At 43.3% G+C, this 22760-nt stretch overlaps 1 protein-coding gene across 4 annotated transcripts in view; it reads left to right on the top strand.

Annotated features, from left to right (window-relative positions):
- exd3 (exonuclease 3'-5' domain containing 3) overlaps nt 1-22760 on the top strand; it is a 26045-nt gene extending 3285 nt beyond the window's left edge. The window contains exons 4-21 of one of the 4 annotated variants that reach the window (XM_085926686.1): nt 632-775; nt 998-1183; nt 1286-1339; nt 1565-1707; nt 1779-1885; nt 1954-2027; nt 2169-2207; nt 2300-2466; nt 3044-3191; nt 3265-3460; nt 3541-3650; nt 3747-3930; nt 4038-4210; nt 4679-4903; nt 5330-5383; nt 5465-5596; nt 19035-19101; nt 19201-22760. In XM_085926686.1, the coding sequence (XP_085782812.1) occupies nt 632-775; nt 998-1183; nt 1286-1339; nt 1565-1707; nt 1779-1885; nt 1954-2027; nt 2169-2207; nt 2300-2466; nt 3044-3191; nt 3265-3460; nt 3541-3650; nt 3747-3930; nt 4038-4210; nt 4679-4903; nt 5330-5383; nt 5465-5596; nt 19035-19101; nt 19201-19529 (2532 nt within the window). In that variant the 3' untranslated portion in view covers nt 19530-22760. Of the gene's footprint in view, nt 1-631; nt 776-997; nt 1188-1285; nt 1340-1564; nt 1708-1778; nt 1886-1953; nt 2028-2168; nt 2208-2299; nt 2467-3043; nt 3192-3261; nt 3461-3540; nt 3651-3746; nt 3931-4037; nt 4211-4678; nt 4904-5329; nt 5384-5464; nt 5597-19034; nt 19102-19200 lie in introns of all 4 variants that reach the window. The other 3 variants (XM_085926684.1, XM_085926685.1, XM_085926683.1) reach the window with 3 other exon arrangements.

The raw sequence follows: 22760 nt of genomic DNA, 5'->3' as shown, positions 1-22760 counted from the left end.
TCGCCGTATATTAGCTCCATATGTGGAATATTAACAAGGGTGAAAATATGGAGGGTTATTTTGTTCTCTACAAGGAGGGGTTGAAAAGGAAGAAACACTCAATAGAGTGATGAAGAACTTGACCCTAAATGAAGCTCACCAGTGTGTGTGTGTGAGTGTGGGTTTGTGCGTTAATGAGGAAACCAGAGTGGCTGTCAGTAGGAAGGAAGGAATTTGCACTGAATGAACTTGAGATCTGTGTGAGGAGGATATTGAGTGAATGACATCTGTTGGGCAAATTAGGAGGCAGCGCCAGACATTCTCACACAGATATTATTTTCTCCTAAAGGAAGTTTCTAAAGCCAAAGTTTGCATTCCTAAGTAGGCACCCCATATATGTATGTCCCCTGGTTTGTGTGTGCTCCTGAACCATTTAAGTGGAAGTCTCATTATGGTGAAATGCTTGAAAGTAAAGTGGAAGCTCAAGTTGAACACGTTTTTTTTTTTTCTTTTACAGTAATGCAAATTGGATGTAAATAATCCATCATAAAACCTATTTAGTGTTCAGACAATGTTTTACTTTACTTTTAATTATCTCTTGTATCTGACTTCTCATCTCCCCCTTCTTTCCGTCGGTGTTTTCCTCCTACAGCTCAATTTGGCAACCCAGGAAGACATTTCAAAGCTGGACGATCCCCTAGAGGCCTTACTAACACTGCTAGAGTACTCTGTGTCTAAACAGAAGGGGGCCCAGATCTTCAAGGTATTCCAGAGCTGGCTAAAGGAACATCCTCAGGTCGGTGAGATTCTAATTGCAATGGTCCTCTGAATTTTTTTTTAAGTATAATACATTTTAATCACATTATGAAAGCTGCAGTAAATACCTTTCTCTAGATTATTCTTTTTCCTCATTAAAGTAATAGATAGTGAGTCTATTTCTACTACTGACAAATTGCCTTACAGCATGAATTTAACATTTAACCTCCCTTAATGTATCTTTGATATTTTTGTGCTTCAGGTTACATTGACTTCACTTCCAAAGCAACACGCGACAGCCCTCCAGCATCGGGCTCTTCTCCTTCTCACCGACTGTCAAAGCAGCCATGTTGAAAGTCTCATAAATATTTACCAGCTTACCACTTTGGATCCAGCTACCTTACAACTGCATGTCAGAAAGTTACTGGCCCGCAATTGCTACAAAGAGGCGAGTGTTGCTTGTTAACATTTGCCTGAAGGTCTTAAGTAATACGAATGAAAAACAATTGTTCCACGATACACCAAATTAACACCTACTGTTTCATTACAGGCAGCAGTGCTTGGTAAAAAGCTGAATTTGCAGAATGAACTAAATTTGGAGGAGGTCAGTTGCTCATGTTTATATTTTATCAAGGTAGCCTTAAAAAGGTTGTCACAGAATTGCATTTCTGTAACAGGCGTCTGCCAAAGTACTTCACTTATTGCACACTTGACACAGTCTACTTTTTTGTCGTGTTGAAATTAGCCCCTGTCAGTTTTGGAAAAATATTTTTTTTGTGGTGTGTTTATATTTTCAAACCTCAGAGTGTTGTCAAAATGTCCCCTGCAGGTATGCATGCCACTCATCCTCCAGAACAAGCTGTCCTTAGCAGAGAGCTTTGTTACAGGACACGTACATCTAGAAAGGCAACTGGTCTCTCTGCTTGACTCTTGGTGCCACCCCAACTTCTCAGTGAAAGACATGATCAGCAAGTATGGTGCACATTACAAGTCCAAAATAGACAAAATGTGCACAAAAGTTGACCATGTGTGTGTTTCCATAGGCAGTTTCCTCACCTCTCCACATCCAAACAAACCCATGCTCAAATCAAGCCCAAATTGCTAGCGAAACATGTCTTTCGACTTGCGGAGAAATTTCATATCGATCAAGGTGAGTGACAGTGCTCGTGTCGGTCACTGTTCGTTATTCATCGGACGATATTATTCTCGTTGACGAAGGGCTGTGTCCTAACGCCCTGCGCAAGAGGAGACAAGATACACTTCGGTTTCTCATGTTCAAGAGATTTGTACATGTGAGTGAGATCTATTTTTTTAGAAAATAATTTAAATTTCAAAAGGCCAAATTTATTTTGGCTGTATTTCTTTATGGGATAAAAAAAAAATCCCTGCAACCTGTGAATCAAAACCTGCTTGGCCTGCTCTTCTCTTTTTAGAACAGCATGACAGAGGAGAATTGGAGTGACCATGTGCAAGTAGGTGCCATTTTTTAGTTTATGATCATGCGCAAAAAGAATTGATATTCCTTCCACAACAGACTTTTTTTGTGTGCGTCATAAACATCCAGACCGTCGTGGCAGATGACCTCGAGCTCCAGATCCTGTTGGTGGAGATGCTGCTGAACTACCGTGGACGTGAAAAAGCCGCTCAGTGGTCGCTGAGATATAGCCTTCCCAGGCATAGACTCCCTTTTGTGGTTTGGAACGTCCAGCAGAGTTTATCACCCGAGCTACAGTGAGTCAGCCAAAATGTTTGTAAAGTCAACGGCCTTAACGTGAGACAAATGATGACAATTGGAGCCGATGGCCTGTAGTCACGTGTCCCTTCTGTCAAACCATATTTGATTTCCTTTTATACAAGTGACGTGACAAATATTGCTAAACCCAATGTTCATATTTGTATGACAATGAAAATGTTGCCTGGAAAGATGCAATGAGGTCTGGAACAAATCATTCCTAATATGATCAATCGCAATGGGAAATTCGGTTTTGGGATGTTTCACTGTTATGCAAATTGTGATGTGCACATACTGAACCAATTTTGTAAAAAGAGGAATAGTTTCACTCTCATAGTTTGGTTGACCACATCCCCATTTTCTCACAACCCGAACGATTCAACTTTCTTTCAGATGAATTACATAACATGAAGAAATGTAGTGACACGCTCATATTAGAGGATGCAAAATGGATCATGGTTTTTTGTTTTGTGTGTGTTTTTTTAACTCGTGAACATTGTGGCACAAACTGCAATGACAATATGTCTTTTTCCCCAAACACACTCAAAAGGATGCACATCTGTCATAACTTTTCAGACATCCAAGCGATTCCGTACACAGCGAGGAGTGGACGCCATCTGAAGCTCATTGTCAAAAGTTCTACCAGGTACCTCTCGCCAAAGAGAAAGTTAAGCACGTGGACACCCTGGAAGCCCTTCAAAATTGTCGGGAGACTCTCTTTAAGGTAAAGACGAGAAAACCACTGAAAATATCAAATAATTGTAATTAAATGATTTACCTTTTCTTTTTTCTAGAAGGGCAATGTGGTAGGTGTTGATATGGAGTGGCCGCCCACATTTGGCTGCGGTTCAACGCAGCACGTTGCCCTGATACAGCTTGCTACCTCTGACACCGTTTTCCTATTGGACCTCTGTGCAAATGGATTGCGTCACCATCCTGAGACCATTTTATTCATGAGAAGTTTCTTCTCTGAGCAAAATGTCCTTAAAGTGGGTAAGCAGCTAAACTAGACAATGGAAATTATTTCATTTGAGATATTTGTGCAAACATACTTAGAACTATGTTTTTTTTAGGTTATGGCATGGCTGGAGATCTCAAGTGTCTCAAATCCACTTGGCCTCAACTTGTGGATGAGCCACTGAAGATAGAGGGAATGCTTGATCTTCTTAACGTACACCGAAAGGTAATATGGTGTTCTAATCATTTCCAACAATACATTTGAAATAGTTATTGCATTGTAACACCCCCCCCCCCCCCCCTTTTTTTTTTTTTTTTTTAGATCCAATGTAGCAAGGTGAGTGGTGCACAGCGTGGCCCTAAGGAGGTGCTGGTGGGAGAAAACTCTGCTGAGAAAGGCCTCAGTCTTCTAGTTCAACAAGTCCTGGGAAAGGCCCTCGACAAGACCGAGCAAATGTCAGACTGGTCTAAGCGTCCGCTGCGCATCAGCCAAATCAGATATGCAGGTGAGTCACTCAATAACACCCGATTTGTACACTTCTGACTGATAAGCAATGTATTCCCTAAATAACTGCTCTCTACTGAAGTCACCTCTTCTCCCGCTCAATTCCAGTGACGGATGCTTACTGTTTATTGGATGTGTATTCTGTGCTCTCTGCTAAACCTGCCAACTTTGGGCTTCCAAGAGATTTGCGCTCCATCACTGTAACGCAACCAGGGAAGAATGGACATGCAAAGCAGAAGGAGAAAAAAAACAAGAAGATGAATCAAAACAGCAACAAAGAGGTTAGGGTTTGAAATATCAAGTTCTAACCCATTTTTAGGTTGACTGAAACCACTGTCTTTTTTTTTTTTTTAATTACCTTGTTTCAATTAACACTAATATTCAATCCAGCTTTCCATTGTGAAAATGCCAAGGAATGTGGACATAAAAAGTTACCATAGTAGCACTAATGAAACCAACCTTGGCAGAGATATTATACAATATACCAGTACTTGTACTTTTACTAGTGGTACTTCTTCACGCTTGTGAGTGACACAAAATGGAAAGATCCCATGTAAAGAATCTGAGTTGGGGCATCAAACCTGCGGGTGGGAACAATGTGTGTTTGACCAAGACACTCTAGTAGCGCCGGGGGTGGTGGTTGTATAGCTCACCCTGTGCTTTGACCTCCCAGCTCTCTTCTGCAAGTGAAAAGAAAATCCCCCTGTGGGGATCACTTAAGTATCGCATTATTGTCTCTGTCCATTTAGGAATGTCAGGGGGCTCAATGGGTCAGTCCCCCTTGCTCTGACACTGAGAAAGGCCTCCTGTGTGGCAAGGAGCCCCCCGAAGACTCCCCTTCTGCTCCTCTGGCCCCCCAGCAGTTGCGGGTGGTTTGTGACAACATGCTGCAAGGCCTCGGGAGGTACTTGCGTTGTTTGGGAGTCGATGTGGTCATTTTGGAGAATAATGATGACCACAGTGTGGCTGCAAAGGTACATGTGTTGAAAAGAAATCTAATTTACACTTGTATATAGCTCCAAATTATGTTCTAATGTGCATCCATTTTTTTTTATTTTTTTTTTGCTTTCTAGCAGCTTTTGTACACCGACTTGTATTTGGGACTGTTTGTAATTCACTCCACCTCATCTTGTTTTGTTAGATTACTTGTCCACATGCTGACTCCTTTGCCCCTCCTAGCTTAGCATTGCCGTAGGCAAACAGCACAAAAGGTGGCGTGTCATATCAATTTTATATCCATGAGCCAATTGCTAACCTGAGCTCACCACAGTCAACAGTCAGCCATCGTTTATCTAAGATGCACAATAAAAACTACAGCCAAATACCTTGTTAACATGATTGTTTAAAAAAAAAAAAAAAAGCTGTTTTGTGATCATTGAATCGTGTGTTCTTTTCTCCAGATAGCACAAGCCGAATACCGTGTTATACTCACATGCGGACAACCATACCAGACTGTGAGTAACCAATTCTAAGTTTTATTTGCAAAAAGCTTAATGGATTTGGATTCATCAATGTTTACGTTTGTACCATTACAGTTGAGGTCTCAGGTGGGCGAGGGCCGCTGTCTGTCCCTGGACTGCTCGGAAAAGGCCAAAGATCAAGCCGTTCGAGTGCTCAAACACTTCAACGTCCGACCTACTCCTTGCGATGTATTCAGCCGCTGCCAGGTAGGAAGAATGTTCAAGATGTTGTGTCTTTCGACTTGATATATGCCATATGACCTGACAATGTCTTTGTGGGTGGCTGTTTTGAGAAATGTTTGTGCTGACTGGGAGGGCGTCCAAATCTTGGGTGTTCTTAACCCCCTGCCCTCCCCCCCAAAAAATATGTGTCAAGATACACCACTTGGCGCTGTTTTGTCAGGCTTTCAACCTGGCGCACCAATAAAAATTATACTGCATTGCCGTAAAATTAATATATGCTGTACTGTAATAACAGTACCTAAATAATACATATTAGTGCTTAATGACCAATAAACGGCAAAAATGATCAAATTGATCTTTGACCCACATCGGGTCCCTACTTGAAGTTAGTGAAATATTACCAAGTGGAATAAATTCTTATTGTTACGCTTACACTTGATGTAATTTCCACAAAGATCAGATTGCGGTGTTGTCCTTTATCTTTAAATTTCATCTTTTTCAAATGTTTGCAAAGGGTTTGGTCCATGGGTGGAGTTCACCATGTTAGACACTTCATTACACTCCACTTATTCAGCTTTATCCCCATCCTTACCACAAATATGCCACATGTGCACTAATATACTTTCCTGCCACACGCACGCATGCACATAAACTTCCGTTCAGATGTTCAGTGCCTTGCTAGCCATTTATAGACATGTTGTGATTGCACAGATTGCCTGTGAGATAGACAATCTTGCAAACGCGTATCACACATAGCGTGAGATGCATGCACAGTAAAAAAAAAAAAAAAAAATCCCGAACTCACACTTCCTGGCACTATCACGCACTGTACCTATATACACGCACACACACACATGCAAACATGCATCCACACACACTCAGACAGGAATTGAGTCAGTCATAGACAGTGCTGCTGCAGCAGCGGCGACGTTGGTTCCCACGCACCAGACTGCTGGGGAAGTGAAAACAAGAGCAACAGGAACCGCCACACCACGCGAGGGAGGGGTCAGACCTACGTTGGGGCTAGCGAGAGGAAAAGAGCAGGGAGGGGTGAGAAAAGAGAATAGAGGTGATGACAAGGAGGGGAAAAAGCAAAAGAGAACCAGTGAAAGTAAATGAGAATTAAAAGAGGCTAAACTAGCACACATTAGTTATGACAAAGAGTGCCTGCCACTCAAAAGGAGGTTGGATGAGGATGAGGCAACTTCTGCAAAATGCCGTGGGCTGACAACCATAAGGAATGTGAAAAGTTTCAACATGTTTGAAGATACTTTGTGTTGTGCGGGTATATGAGCACACATGTGAATTGGCCAAGCCTTATTCATATTTGTGTGATTTTCTTTTTCCCCCAATCCACCGCAAATATGCTCACAGCACTGTAATTTCAAACAATGTCAGCACAGCATTGCAAAGAATTTAAGGATTTCACCATCTCAAAACCACAGTATTGTTTGAAAGGCTCATATAAATCTCCGCACGAGAAGCTCAAGCCTGAGAACGAACAGTAAGTGCAGATAAATGACCTTCTGACAACACTTCTGTTGATGAATTTTTTTTTTGCGCTGACTCTGAACTTGTCCTTGTTTTTTCTCTAGCACATCAGGTTTTCGTAATAATAATCGAACAAAGATATATGCGATACAGTATCAGTTTCAGTAATATTTATGATTGAAGTGTTAGGTTCAACAACAAGTGGAATTTTTTTTCAAAAACGTCATAGATTAAAATTTGTATCGCGCAAGCTTTTATAAGTCAAATTTAAGAAACAAAAAAAGAATGAACATTTCTGAAAACGTGACTTGTTGGGAAAACAATTAAATCATTGTAAAAAAAAATTATAAATTCTGGACAATGAACAGACCTAATGTTAACCCACTGGTGCATCATTTTAGCCAGAATAAAATGCATTTAAATCCCCTGCATTCATATTCTCTTTCCATGTGCAAGGTGACATTGATGCACTTTAGCGGTTTCCCGTTGCCCCCGCTCACAGCAGATGACGGGGAGCTACAGCAAGAAAAGGGAGTTACAGACGGTTAAAAAGGGGGAGGGGGGAGAGGACATTCCATAGGCATGCCAAAACATTCCGAGGGAAACCATCCCAAATATTTCCCACTGTGTGTGGTGAACGCTTCACGTCTCCTCTTACACACACTCGTAGGACTTGAGAAAATGCTAATGGAAGTGCGCACACACACACACACACACACAAGTGTGATCATTTTCTACATCTGACATTATTACAGTGCGATGCCGTCGTTAAGATGAAGAGCCTAAATATTTGTCTTCTTTTTTTCTGTGTGTGGAGGGAAACCTGCTGCGTCTGTGTGGCTGACTGGAGCCAAACCAGGACAAAATCCCACTGTGCAAACATGAGTGGACCACTAATGTGTAGCTTTCACTTTACTGTTCAGGAACTGTCATGTGACGTGGAAATGATTTTTTTAAGTGCAACAGGAGCTGACACATTCAATAATTATTATTCTGGAAAAATGAGTGGAACACTGGCATTATGATAGCTTTCTTACTTTTGGAATTAGGATACGTTTTGGTAGTTGAAGTAACAATTTTAGGTACAATTTTTTTTTTTTTTAAATATCAATTGTCTTATAATTAGGGTATGGAAATTTATGTGTAGACGTAAACGCATATTTGTTCAAAATTAGAGCCTATCCTCAGCTTTCTGAAATTCAATCCACTCTCCCTGAGCTCACCTTTATTTCTCGCCGTCTGACCCCGTCTCCCCATCTGCTCCTGGCCTCCTTGCCCCTGCCTCACTTCTCCACTCCCACCCTCAGAGTCTCACTCTCCGTTTCACTTTAGCAAAGGCGAGGAATCCGGTGCAGCCGGCAGCTGGAATGTCCTGTTTGTCTTGCTCTGTTTGTCTACATGTGTGTGTGCGTGAAGTTGGCGAGGCTGGTGGCGAGTTTTGATGTGTTCCATTGTCTGAGAGCCAAGCTGCTTCCTGTCACTGAGCCTGAGAGAATCACAGCGGGTTTAAGGAGCCAAGGAAGGGAGAGAGAGAGAGAGAGAGAGAGGGAGAAGGAAGCAAGTGTCCATGGCAATGACAAGGTGAGATGGAGGTAGGGATGCGAGATGGAATATGAGAGGAGGAGATAATAGTACCTGAGTGAGAGGAGACAGATGAAGCAGGTTGATGATGATGATGGAAGGAACAGAAAAGGGAGCAAGAGGTGAGAAGAGAGGAGAGTGCCTCAACAGGGATTTTCCTCTAAGCACCAATACAAGGAAGTAATGCGTAATTTCCCTTGTTTTCCTACTCACAAACACACACACTGATACACACAAAAGTCCCGTTTGCACTCTACATTATTGAGGCCTAGTTTCCTGTAAAAAAAAAAAAACATTGGCAAAGAAGCCAATAGAAGCCTCCATCAACCATCTAGTTGTGCTAAAAGCTATCGCAGTCTTGGGTCACAGTTTATCAACTGTAAACATGCTAATGCTAATTAGCTGTTGTGATATCTTTCAGTTCAAATTCACCATATTTCAACTTAACCCTGTGCCATTTTTAGATGAGTCTTTGTGTGTGGGTGGTCTTGCAACAACCCACATATCCAAGTGGTGAGGAATGATGAGGCTACATTTGAAAAGTAGGGATGCCAGTGATTCATTAAAACCCACCGTTGAGGAAAAGGAATGCAGGAGGAGAGTAAATAACTCAAATGCCACTCACGTGCGTGTTGTGTACACTATACATTACCCTGAAAAAAAAAAAAAAAAAAGATGCCGCTGGTGGCGCATTAATCATTCAACGTGTGCTTTTGTGCATGTGTGTGTTGGTACGTGTGAGTTCCTGGCGAGCGGAGGGGTTTCGACAGGGCAGAGTGGTGCATTCCTGACGGGTGGTGATGTCATGAGAACTAGCTTCGCGCTTGCAGACAGACAGCCCTGTTTATGTTCCCCTCCTGAGGAGAAACCACACTGTGCGTGTGCGTGTCCAACCACACTGCCGGTTCACGGGGGAGGCGGGGGAAGCCGAGGGGCACTCGAGAGGGTCTACTTTCCCCCGCAGCTCGGGGAACGGGAACCACTTACTGATGCTTTCCTCTCCGACGTCCTCGCAGAAAGAGGAAGTTTCTCATGTTTTGCAGAGCACAGTAGCTACATGGCCTGACTGCTGCTGTGAGTGATTGCCCTCCTAGTCTCCTAAGGGAGGAACAATTCTAGGCTGCATAATAACAAAGCTGGCTTCAAATAATGCCAACAATACCACACAGTAAAAGAACGACGTGTTTTCTTTTGATTTAAAAAAAAAAAAAAAAAATTGCCCGGGCGATAATGTCAAAATGATCCACGGCTTGCAAAAAATAGAGGAATTGCTCTGAAGCTTTATTCTGTTGGATCCCGACTTCAAAAGCCAAGCTACAAACGGGTTCCTTTTAAAGACTTATTTATTAATCCCGATTGTAAAAATGTATAGTATCCAACTTTTGGCAAATTCAACTCAAGAAATTCCCCTCAGTGAAATGTAACTGAAAAACCTGTTGAGAGGACGAGTCCCGGCAGCCGCGACTTTCCCCTCCCCAGATCCTGCTGCCGTGTCTGTGGTCATGGTATAATGGTTTCCCTTGCGGTAGTGAAATGTGATCTTGGGCCTTTGCAGTTTAGTGAAGCATGGAGCATTCTCCCACACTCGAGTGGCAGTGCAGCATAGCAAAGCTCTTTTGCAACTCATTCTGCCTATGTAGCACACAACTTGCATGATGGGCAACTCTTACCGCCCTTCTCAGCAGGGACCTGGGTTGTTTGGCTTTATTATTATCTTGACTCTGTGGCACACTAAGCTTGCTTTTATACCTTGGCGTGTCTCCGCGACATGCAATCATGCCTTTCATGTCTTGTCCGCTCTTGCTTTGACTTGACAGTATGTTATCCGGAACCGGGGGTTGTTTATTGTGTTGTTGATGTGACTTCTAGGAGAGAATACGCTTGATTATAGGTTGAAGTTTGAAGAGATTGAGGGATACATCAATTTTGGAGGATGCAAACAAGTTTACAAGCTTGCCTAAAGTCAGCATTCTGGACTGACGGGTTTTTAAACGACTGTGTACTTTTCTGTGCTTAACGAGTTTTGTTTTTTTTTGTCCTCTTTCAACTTTATTGTTATCTATTGCCAGCAGGGTTACTTATGTTTTTATTAGCTATTCAAATCAATTAGCATTTATGTGTTACCAACGGCAGCTAGAATATTATTTATTTGTTACTCGTCATATCGCAGCAAACTGAAAAGCAAAAAAGGTTCTGTTGTTTTTACCATATCATATTTTTGTTTTGGCTTTTGCAGACAGATCTGGTTGGCTTGAAAAGTCATGGCCTCAACTCTGTGAGAATTACCATTCTAGACTTATTGTGAAAATAATGTGGACAGATGAGGAAGACTGTTAAAATATAACCTTGGAATCAGGCTGACAAGCGTTACAAAGATTTGTGCGTGGCCTTCGTGGCCACTTAGTTTCCTTCTCGTTTCCTCCTCTGTTACACATAGTCGGATTAAAGTCAATGCGCTTGGCGGGTGGGAATAGCCACAGGCGGATACCCCTCACCCCCAGGGATCTGAGAGGTAGAAGTCTAGGGAGGTCAGGCTTGCTTGGCCTGGGAAAAGCCTGGACGAGCACAAGAGGGGGGGGGGGGGCTTTGAGAGATAGATGGAGAGGATAAGAATGAAAAAAGAACTGATGGAGATAGATATGAGTCACATGGAAGATAAATCATTGGGGCAAGATGGAATGTAATGCTCAATTACATTTAGGATGGTGATACCTAATCAGAGATCTTTGTAAGAGTAGATTTCTTGGACTCCTATGTTGAAATCGGGAGGATGTGCTGTACTATAAATGGAATGGAATGGAAAATTCGATTTGCAGCAGTTCAAAAAAAACAAACAAAAAAAAAACGATGATGGTACGTTTTTGCATCTTTTCCCATTTCCTCCTCCTCCCCCTTTCAGACCGAGGAAGCCTCGTGTCTATGTTTCTCATAGGAACCTCATTCCGGTATTTTATCTTGCGTCATCAAAGTGTGTTTGCATGCGAGTATTTTTGTGTATGCTCTCTAGAGACCAGTAGCCATTGCCTATGGACCAAACACAAATAAACACCAATATGGCTTGATTTCTACAAAAAGATAACGCCGTTAAGGACACAAGCTGCCAACTATTCCACTCATGCCTACTCTGAACTTAGGTCGACTTTCAGACTCGCTAATGTGGTTTTTGGGGCCAATGTGGTTACTGGGTGTTTCTGTTGCATCAGTGTCTTCAAGTGGAGGGTCTTTGTGGCTACTATTCTGTTGACGATGCAAAATGTATGCGAGAGCCAGATCACCACCGCGATGTTGAAGTTGAAGCCACTCAGCGTCCTCTTCTGCTGTCGGCGTAACCCAAAGATGAGAGACCACCTGGATGATCTCGTGGACTTGTCACATGTAGCCTTCCCTCCATCCTGGGAGCCTTTTCTATCTTTCCTTCTTTCTTTCCCTCCATTTTGCTGCTGTCTATTTTGGTCAACTGGTGGCCTGTTCCCACAGTACTGCTGTTCCCATGGTTATCGCCGCGGAGATAGCGAATAGGGGCGGAGGGGGGGGGGGGGGGGTGGAGTTGAGCTTGATGGAGAGCGGTAGAGACAGCGTTGCTCTGTTCCAAGGGATCGGGGACTCTGTGGCTGGGGGGGGGGGGTCGATGGTTGGGGTGAATGCAGGGTAAGGGGTTCAGTGTGCGTGTGTGTGAGCGTGTGTGATATGTAGCTCCCATGAAGATCACAGGTGGCCCACGAGGATTCTGGATCCCTTCGATACAATGTTTTTAATTGAATTACCAGTTGGTGATGGGCTTTTCACTCCCATCCATGAAATTAGGATCAATCATGAGATATGGACAATACAGTCTATCTTATAATTAGTTTACCATATAAGGTCAAAAGTAAGCTGACCCTTTGTTCACATGTTAGTCTTTTGTATTTTTTGCGTCATTAAGAACTTTTAATATTGACACAATGTTGACGTATTCAACTTCTTGGCATTAAAAACACCACTCACTATCCCTTGCGATCCTGTGATCCTAAAAGGGGATCCCTCCATCTGTGATCCTCTTCTCAAGGTTTCTTCCGTTTTCCCAAATTGGTTTTCTGGGATTTTTTCCACGCCCGGATGGGGGGGTTTACACCAGCCGATGTTGTCAATCCCAACTTCATGGTCGGAATGCAAAATTACTAGGTCACGCGTCAGTTTTTATTGCCTCACAGATTTTTCAGCGAGTAAAATGATTTGAAGTGATCTCATCAAACTAATGTACTCCAAGTTCTCTATAATTGTTAATGTACAGTCACTTTAATTGTCACCATTATGGCAATACATGAACCATTGTTTGCGTCTTAAGCTTAAATCATTAACCCTGATGTCGAAACATGAAAATGTCCTTGGCGACATGTTGGGCCCTCGAGCTTAAGAACGAAGGTGAGGTGACAAAGGTGGCACAGGAAGTTGAGAGAAAGGCTAGCTGCCTGAAGCTGCTTGGAGGGCAACAAGGAGTGAAAGGATGGGAGCAAGCCCGGGTTGCGAGAGAGGGAGGGAGGGAGGTAGGGAGGGAGGAAGGGGGGGGGGTGAGGCTTGTGGGGCTCAGAAAGAGGGTTGGATTCAGTTCCCACACTTCTAATTACTGTGTCACTGGAGACTGAAAGGGGACTGCCCCTGGCCCTAGGGAATTGCTGGGGCCGGTTGCGGAGAGGGAGACGCATCGCAGGGAAGGAACGAAAAGTAGAATTAAAGAGTGTGCGTGGCCTACCAACTCTCTCCATCATCCCCTCTCTTCACACTCGAGGCGATTTATTTCACTGGAAGCCTCAACTCTCTCTCATTTCACCCACGTAGCCCAACCGTCCACCTCCGACCCAGTTCTCCTTTTGCTCCGCCATCTTCCCCTGCGGTCTTTGTTCACCATCGTGTACTGCCACCCGTCTCCAACATTGTACGCACTCCCTTTTTAACCTCCCCCCCCCCCCCCTTTTCCGTGTCTCTTGTTGACATGGGCAAGGCTCCCTGAAATACTTTGATGTGAGTTTTAACTCGCATGTACACACAAATCCACTCATGTCTTATCCCGCATCATTATTGCCACTTTACCCCCCCGGGTCTCCTCCCTCTTTTATGTGTTATTATCACACCTTTCCATAACCGGTGCCCCTATGCTTTCATGCTAATACCGTTTTTGATGTCAACAAGACAAATGGGAAAACGACCCTTATCATTTTTGGTCCGCCCAAATCAAGGTGTTATGAATTAACCGAAATGTATACTATATGAAAAGATTTATCATCTAGATTAGGTCGAAATATGAATGTGTTGTCACGAGATTTTCAATTTATTTTCAAGTCACTAAGAGAACCAGTACTTGTATTCCACAGCTTTATACATTCACACTTCGAAGTAAATGGCAATTGTCAAACAGTCGTCTTATGGTGACCTTCTATGTCCTCAAGAGAGAGCGGCCCCGCTTGCGGCCGCCGCTATTGTCAATATTTACAATCTTGGATGAGTCACTCTACATTACAATAACATTCCCCGCGTGCCTCCGCGTCAAGAACAGATGAGAACAAAGTGAAGCGCGCCGTGGGATGAGCTGTAGCGGTCGGGGTTGAGCCAACGATTGTGCGGCGCTCGTATGTGTGCGCAAATTAAGTTCACATTGCGACAGTGAGCTAAACAAGCGTTTTAATGATGGCTGTGTAGCTTTAAATTAGCCAGACTTAAAAGGGCATTAACAAGAAAGCAGCCATCCGAGCACCATCAACAACCTTATGTTAGCATGGGAATGAGTTTACTCCACTTGTGAATCACCCATGTGCCAAGTATTGTATGTCATCCGCTCCCCGTCGCAGTGCCAGCTTCAAGTTTGATCTGGTTGTTTTTTTCCATTTTTACCCATCGTGCCAAAAGCTAGCCATCAATAGATGCTGTGTGGTTGTCTAATCCAGCTATTAATGCATTTTTTTTTTTTATCCCTCCTCAAAACACACTGCTGAGCGAACAGCATTGTCAATAGACCTTTTCAGCGTCGTGTTTTTTTCCCCCGAGCTGCTTGTCTTAGGACTGGCCTCAGCTATCTGGCGTCTAAAGAGGGAAGAAAGAGTCCTCAGAGAAGCAGAGAAAGAAGAAGGTTAGAGGTGAGAGACAACCAGAGAGAAGTGGCGAGGTAGATTGAAGGGAACCCTGGAAGGGGGTAGATGAAGCTCTAAGCAAGACATAGAGCGAGAGAGACAACATGGGTCCAATTGGTGAGAGAGCCAGAAAGAGGTTGGGGTTGAAGGTTGAGTGGGAAGAAAACAGAATTAACTGCTGAGGGAGAGCATTAGTGCCATTTGTGTAATGGGCAGACTATCTTCTCCACCACCGACGGTTATTTTTTAAATCTTCTGAATGATCGTTATCTTTTTACTTCTGCGCAGTCTATGCGGTGACGTGGTTTTTTTTTTTTTTTTAAATGAGTCAGAGGAAGGAGTGTGTGATGTCAAGTCCAGACAAGCCCTGCTTCGGTCCAAGTTCAGGTTGCCGTCAGGTGGTAGTGGTTAGTTAACAGAGCTGCTAATTACGTCAGACTCGGGGTTCGGAGACACTAGCCAGATCCCCCTCAGGATCCTGTGGGAAACGTGACCACGGCACGTCTTACCACAGATTCCCTCCGGCTTTAGTGGAGTGTTGACTGGCCGAGATTTTAACTCCGATAATTTACAGTCGGCGCTTATTTGGAATTGCCTAGCATCTGCATAGGAATGGCAACACATTTAAGATCAGGTGGGCAGACAGGCCAAAAATGTGTCTCTTTGGCTTTTCTGGTGCGATCCAATAAAATGAATAGATTTCGGTTTACTGCTTTACAGACATGTTTGCTTTCAATTTAAGTCTGGTGTTGATTATGGCCACTTCCAAACCACAGAGGGTTTTTTTTTTTTCCTGAGTTCAAACAACTTTTTTCAGAAAACCAGGCTAAGGTCCTGGCATCCTCCATTATGTTGTTGGCGCTACCTTCACACTGCTGTAAAAATCAGGCGCAGCCCCCCAGCCCATATGTGACTTTTTCTTGGCAATGTCAGAAACACAAACCACACAGAATGTGATCTTTTCCAGATCGGATGTGGGTCACTTCAACATGTGGTCTTGAAGTTGCTCTTAAAGACAAGTGTGAGTTGTAAAGAGATGTGACCTGACTTTAAAAAGGCCCAACAGACTTCCAGTCAAAGAAATTAAATGAACTTTTATGCTTGTTGAAAACGTTTTTTCAATGCATGAAGAATTCACCAGCTTGCAGTCCAAATGGCAAGGAAATGTTTCTTTTCATAACTAAAGTTGGACCTCAAATGTTGAACGGTCCTACAAATTTAAGGCCTCTAAAATCAGTATCCAAGGAAGATTACTTTAAGTTGCCCTTTATTCAAGAAGTTCCCTTGACTTCTGCTTGTGTCCCTTTCCTCTTCAGTCAGCCAGGGGGCTTATCCCAGCGGGAAAGTGACATCATTGAATCCCCTTTATGCTAAGCGCCGTCTTATGTCACTTGAACATTCCTGGCGGTGTGAACGCATATAGAAAGAAATAAGCCCTGGAAGCCTTGTGTTATTCTTGAGAAACCTCCGCCACAGCGGGAAGGTCCTCTCAAACCAACCCTTACGAGTTCCTCGCACCCTCTGGTTGTAAAAAAAAAAATCTGATTTTATATGCAGCGTGTGCTGACTGATTTATGAATGTATTTGATGCTAAATGCTAATAGTAGTTTTTAATGTATCTATATTAATGGCTGCTTTGTGACTTTTTTGGAACGGCTTATGTCTTGTACTATAAATCTTGTATCACGCACTTTCCTTGACCCAGACAGAGTTTATAAATGCAGAACTCATCAAGCAATCATTTCCACGTGGCGCTAAAACGCTGCCGAACAAAATGATGGGGGACCTATAACGTTAAAATTCTGTCGACATGGGACAATGGAAAAAAAACAATGAGTCTGTGAAATGTCTTTTTTTCCTCTTTCAAGGAAGGATGTACTTTTCCCAAATATTGTATATATGCGTTAGACCGCAGCACTCTCGAACAGTGGACTTTGGTCTTCTTAACCTTTTTCTGGACTACCAAAGTGAAAAAAAAAAAAACATTTTCAAAAGGAAACAACGATGCATGTCTTGCTCCCCGCTTCTGCGTCTTCTCTTCCAGTTCCCACGCTGCCCCTTACCTGACTCGCCACAGTTTGAATCAAATCACCGGCACGCAATTGGCTGCCCAAACCATGTGACCTACATGGGCCCTAAAAAGCGCCGCCTTTTTAGATTGGTGTAGGATTTTCCCATGGGAGCTTCCTACGGAGTCAGCGCCGGGTGTGTGAGCGCGTCAGGGGGGGAAAAAAAAAATCTCCCCCCCACCACCACCACCTCCTTTCCAATATCCCCCCTTTCTCTCCCCTTTTTTCCACCACCTCCCATCCTTTGAAACACAGTATCACACTTTAGATGGCCTTTGTTGTCACAGCAAGGAGCATTCTTTCTCTGGCACGGCCACACGGAGTGTGAGAATGCCCGAGGTTCCCTGGAAAACACCGAAGGGAACAAAAGAAGGAGACGACATGTCGCAAGTGTCTAAAATTAGAAAAGTTCCGTTAAAACATAAAGTTCCGTTTGAATGTTTGCCGTCCTGAACGTTTTGATTTTGGCTAACGATTGCACTTTAGAGCAGGAAAACCAGTCTCAATTTCGACGTTATTAAAAACAACACTGGGATCAATTCTATTTTATTGCTGTGAAAACAAAAAATCAGTTACACGTGTGTCAAGTGTTCACTGTAAGCATTTGGAGTGCGTCACAACAACAATAGCAAACCACATTGCTGTTATTACTTTTATGGTTATTGGGTACATTTATTAAAAAGACTGCCTCAAATTAGACCCGAGAGAACACACGGTAAAGAAACCTTCCCAATTTTAAAATGAATTAGTCTTGAACGGGAATGAAAACAGCTGCTTTGCTTTTGGGTGATGCAAGGAAATATTTTTCGTTTTTTTTTTTTTTTTCTGCCCGTGTAGACACGGCAGATTTGTATCAGTATAAAAATGTAACGATCTTTGTGCAGTCACCTATGTACTTTTTTGGGATGACTTGTGCTCTTTATGAAAAACATACAAAACTCCAGCAGTTAAATGTATTGATGTGGAAAGTCTAGTCTTGTGCTTTGGCCAGCCAAAAGCAGCAGCAAAAAAAAAAAAATCATCCGGTCTCAGGCAGTAAGATGGAAGCATTGCCATCTGTATTCATTTAAAGACAAACCACCCACTTTGACAAAATTCATTTAGCACTTTATTGCCATCTGAACCATAAATGTGATTAAAGCACTCCACAAATCTGTTCATACCACTTCATCACCCCGCGGGTGCCTTGTGGTCATCTTTCGTAGCGTACCTGCACTTGTCGTTGTGTTTTGATGAATCACGGCACCATTTCCATGCAGGTTGCGTGTGTGCCTGCCTATGCGTGGCTCAGCCTTGAGAGTTCATTGCAGGTTTTGGCTTGCTTCGCTCTGGGAAACTTTTGAGCTGAGCAAATAGCCCTCTGTTTTTCTGGCTGCCGCCTCGCTCGTATGTGTGAGCCATGTGCACGCACTTTTGGATGCCCGCGGTTTTGCACGCACTGCGAGTGTTTTGTCTGTGCCGGTGGAATTTTTTTTTTTTTTCCCGGTGTATGCGCAAATGCATGTTTTCCGCGAGTGTGAAGGCGGAATGACGGGAGCGATGAGCCTCATTCCCACGGACAAGACAGGAGCTGACACCTCACTCTTCCCACACCTCCACTGTCTAGCCGCTCTCCCCATGTCTTGGCCTCAGTCACCGCAGAGGCAAACACAGCTCGCCAGAAGCCAGATCCAAAAAAGCTTCGACCTTTCGGGTCATATGGGGCCAAGCGAGCATTTCATCTACTCTAACTTGACTGAGATATGCTGTTTGATTTAAAACCCTGCACTTAAGTGGAATGTTGTTTGCTGGGTGGAGCTCAGGTGTGTTGACAAGGCTTTTAGCACTCTCATGCTGTCAGGATGGCTCGCAGACAAGTGTGTGTGTGTGAGAGAGTAGGAGTGTGTGTATGTGCGCGCGAACGTCGGGGGCCGGCAAACAAGAGGTCACTAATGTCCTGCCGGGGAGGGGAGGGGTGTCCTGCACCGTCGAGGACAGGACAACACGGACGTGTGAATGTTAGAGGCGTAAACGCTCACACACGATTCGTGCGCTGTTGTCATACTTTTAAATCGAGCCAAGGCAAAAGTGATGATCATCTTCAGAAAGCATTGTTCCACGTACCGCAGTCCCATTAAAACGTTACCACAAGTTCATTAAATTGCGTCAGTAATTATTCACAAATTGTTAAGTCCTTTATGACAGGCTTTTAATTCTTGTTTTCTTTTATTCTCGTTGCAGGCGTGTAACAGCGATCAGTATGTGGCACTGCCCAGACAAGACATGATCAGGATGCTTAAACAAAAAGGTTAATCAAGCACCACAATATGACACGCAACGCTAGCATAATACGATGCTAACGTATGTGTGTGTTTTTCCGTTTCTGCCACTTATTTTCTTTTGGTAGGATTTGTCCAGGCAACCGATACGTCGCTGACACCACCGGAGGAGGAGCCGCTTCATCTCGAACTCCCCAGATATGGTCCTCAGTGTAAATGGGCCTCCCTGTCAGATCTGGACCCCGTGACCCTGAACTTTCCCGGAGGGGCACCCATACAGCTGCACACGGTACCACCGACCCTGGTACCCAAAGTACCCCACTATTTTGTCTGTACCCGCTGTGGAAAGGTGTTCTGGGAGGGCTCTCACTTTGACCGTGTTGTCTCCACGTTTAAGGAGGTCATGCACATTACAGATATACATTTTAAACAGAATGAGAGAAACACCAAACGTTAGGTGGAAGGTGTCTAAAATTAGACACAAAAAGTGACTGTTTTCTAATTCATTTTTATTATTAGATTTGTTAGCGCTTACCTGGGTTCAAATGTAAACACGTTTATTGTATACGCCTTAAAATAGAGTCAACCGTGAAGTTAAATCACAACTTGATATGTCATTTAAAACAGACAGGTATTGGAAGTTTTTTTAAAAACTTTTAATTCAACTTTTTGGGGAATTATTATTATTTTTTTAATTGTCTTTATTCAAGAAGCTGGTCATTTTTATTGCGGTTCTCTGCCTGTCTCAAGAATTGTACATTTAATATTTTTTATTAAAATTCTGTGTTTCTTCTCAGGACAATTTTGAAGCATTGTGAGAATGTACTTGTTGCTGGGTTGTTGTTTTTTTTTCTTTAAAAAAAAAATTGAAGCTGCACAGGTGCAACATGAACAATTTAGGAGGTTTAAGATTCTGACCTGAAAGAATAACCCAACACATGTGGTAAGAATTCCTTCACATTTCATCTCCAACCTCTTTCTCTCTCTTCCCAAATACTTCATTGACCTTATGTGTTTGCCCTTGAAGGTTTTAAGAGATTCACATGCATTTTCTTCACTCATAAAAACCAACTATCCTTAACGCTAGGCAGATGTCCAGCACTTTATTGACATCTCACATTAAAAAAAATAAAAAAGCCACAGGGATTTACTGCATCATGTTGTTCTGGGTCTCCTTCAGGTGAATATCTTCTGAGTCATCCATTCAATTTGTGTGTTGCTAATTGGCTAACTTCAAGGGATTGGCCACCACAGATTGAGGCTTTGTCGGTAGAAGTAACATTACACCACGTACAATACGGTTATCTGTTGGGACTTTTGAAAGATAATAGTGAGGATCTGTTCTTTGTGGCTGTTTGGAATTGGACCTGTGAAATTGATCAGTGACCAAAAAGGACAAAGGAGATGATGTCTTAAGTCTGACATTCAATTAGCACTATGATATTAATGCAAAACAAAATAAAAAAAATTCTGGGGAGGGCTCTAAATATTACCACAATTTATCACAAAGTGTGACTTCATCCCCCAAATTTGCAAAGAATGATTTTCCCTTTTTAAAATAAGTCTAACTGAATTGACACCTCCTGTCTTTTGCATTTACCTCCACCCCTTTTCAAACCAAAACAATCAAAAATGATTAGAATGCAAAGAGTTGACACCCTCTAGCTCCAAAAACGACACCCTATGTGCCTAGTCCAGGTGGTCGCAGCTCTCCTCCACATGTCTTTGTGCTCAGCTCAGCTCCTCCGCTTTTTAAACTAAACCACACAGCCTCAACTCTTTTGCAGAAGTTTGCCACTTTCTCTGGGCAGAAATCAGCTCTGCCTTTGGAGTGAACTCCTTGCCTGTCTGCTGAGCACCATCTCTGCTGCAGCGCCATGTTATTTGATCCTTGCTCTTTCTTTGCTGGGAAGAAAAGCTCGCCTCTTTCCCACGCTCTGAGGACACGTGGTGTCCGGAATGAATTGGATGCAGAAGGCCCCTCCCTCCGCAGTACCACGTCACCTCTTTCTCTCACTCTCTCTTGCTCTACACACACACACACACACACACACACACCCTAATACAGGCTTTTCAGCAAGAATTCCACTGTTACCAATGTGAGGTGTTATTTTATTTTTCTTTTCAACTGACATTTTTTACATGACATTTTACATGCATTTCCTCTGCAAGTTTTCCTGTCTCCTCGTTTTTTTTCGGCGGCACGCATGCATACCGTCCCCACCCTCTCCCGGGACCCCCCTCCTGTCTTTCCCCGCACGTCTCGGCGCCAAAGCTCGGCCTTGCGCGCCGAGTTGCCTCGCTCCGTCCGGCCCGTTCGTTTACAACGCGACTCCGGGCTCTTTTGTCTTTACGCTGGAAAATGCACGCCTTGTTTATCAACACGGCTCCAATAATAGAACCGCAACTGACTTGCGTGATCATTCAAACAGTTCATTCCATCATGGATGATTTAGTAGCTCCAATAATGTGGTAATAACAGTTTGAATCCAATCATTCTTTTGTTACTTCCCAAAGCATTGTTTTTATCTGGTTTTGGCTGTTTCCCAGGGAACTATTCCTAAGAATTAAACGGACGAAACACCGAAACATTTTGCCGCTGCGGTCTGCGCAAATGTTTTCCAAGTGTCCAGACGTACTAAAGCCAAAGTTCTGATGGTGGACAGATGTTCCTGATTTTCCGCAAGTTCTCCACCATTCAGCAAAGTCAAGGAGAGAGGGAGGAAAAAAGACACCGAAAAACATAAGCAAAACACATGTAGATCGAAATCCCATTGACACAGAAAAACCATGAGCCGCATTCCATGTTTGAAGTACAATGCGTGTGCACTCTTTCAGGTCAGCGATGGCGGCGGCACAGGACTACACATCTGTTTCTGAACACGACATAAAAAGATCTGAGTCAAATTCTCACCGCAGTGATTGGAGTGAGTCAGAACTATTCTTTTGAACGTTTGCAGCTGTGGGAACAAACAATAAGGAAGCTCACCGACACCTGAAGACGCACCTACAAAAATGCATTGATGAATCACATTCAGGTTTGGCCCCTAAGATCATTTGAATGTTAATTTTAGCACATGTTTGGATAAGTCCTGACTCAGTTCATACCTGTGGGACAAACTGGAACAAATTTTCTTTTGAATGAATGGGCACCAAAATTTAAAATAACATAATTTCCAACTAGGCTAGTAATTATTATTTTTATCTAGAAAATATGCAACTTTTTCTCTGAAACATAGCCCGTTTTTCCCCCTCATTATTGCTGCTTAAAGTCTTTACGCCTATGTTTTAGAGGTGTTTTTGTTTTGTTTTTTTCAAATAGGCAAATGCGGTTGAAACCTGCAGCCGCAAATGTGCACCAAATGTATAGTTGAGTGTGGGAAACACAGAACAAACGGTGCAAACGGCCCACATACACCTTGTGCGGTTTGCACTCATTTCCTCCATCCATACGTTTGTTACACTTCAACAATATTCTCTCACCACCTCACACTAGGCGTCAGTCACACACACACACACACACACTAGCACTCGGTTCCCACGGTGGTGGGGGTGGCCGAGCGGCGTGTCAATCTGCGCACAGCGTCACCTCTTTTCACTCACCCAAAAAAAAAAAAGAGGAAGTAGAGCGGGCCCTTTTGTTATGGCAAGTCCCACACAGTCTAGTCATTTCAAAACAACTGCAATA

The sequence above is a fragment of the Syngnathus leptorhynchus genome, chromosome 12 (genome assembly GCF_054491065.1).
Source record: "Syngnathus leptorhynchus isolate UIUO chromosome 12, UIUO_Slep, whole genome shotgun sequence".
NCBI lineage: Eukaryota > Metazoa > Chordata > Actinopteri > Syngnathiformes > Syngnathidae > Syngnathus > Syngnathus leptorhynchus.
Note: the sequence above shows the minus strand (reverse complement) of the source record. Positions and strands in the feature narration are given on the sequence as shown.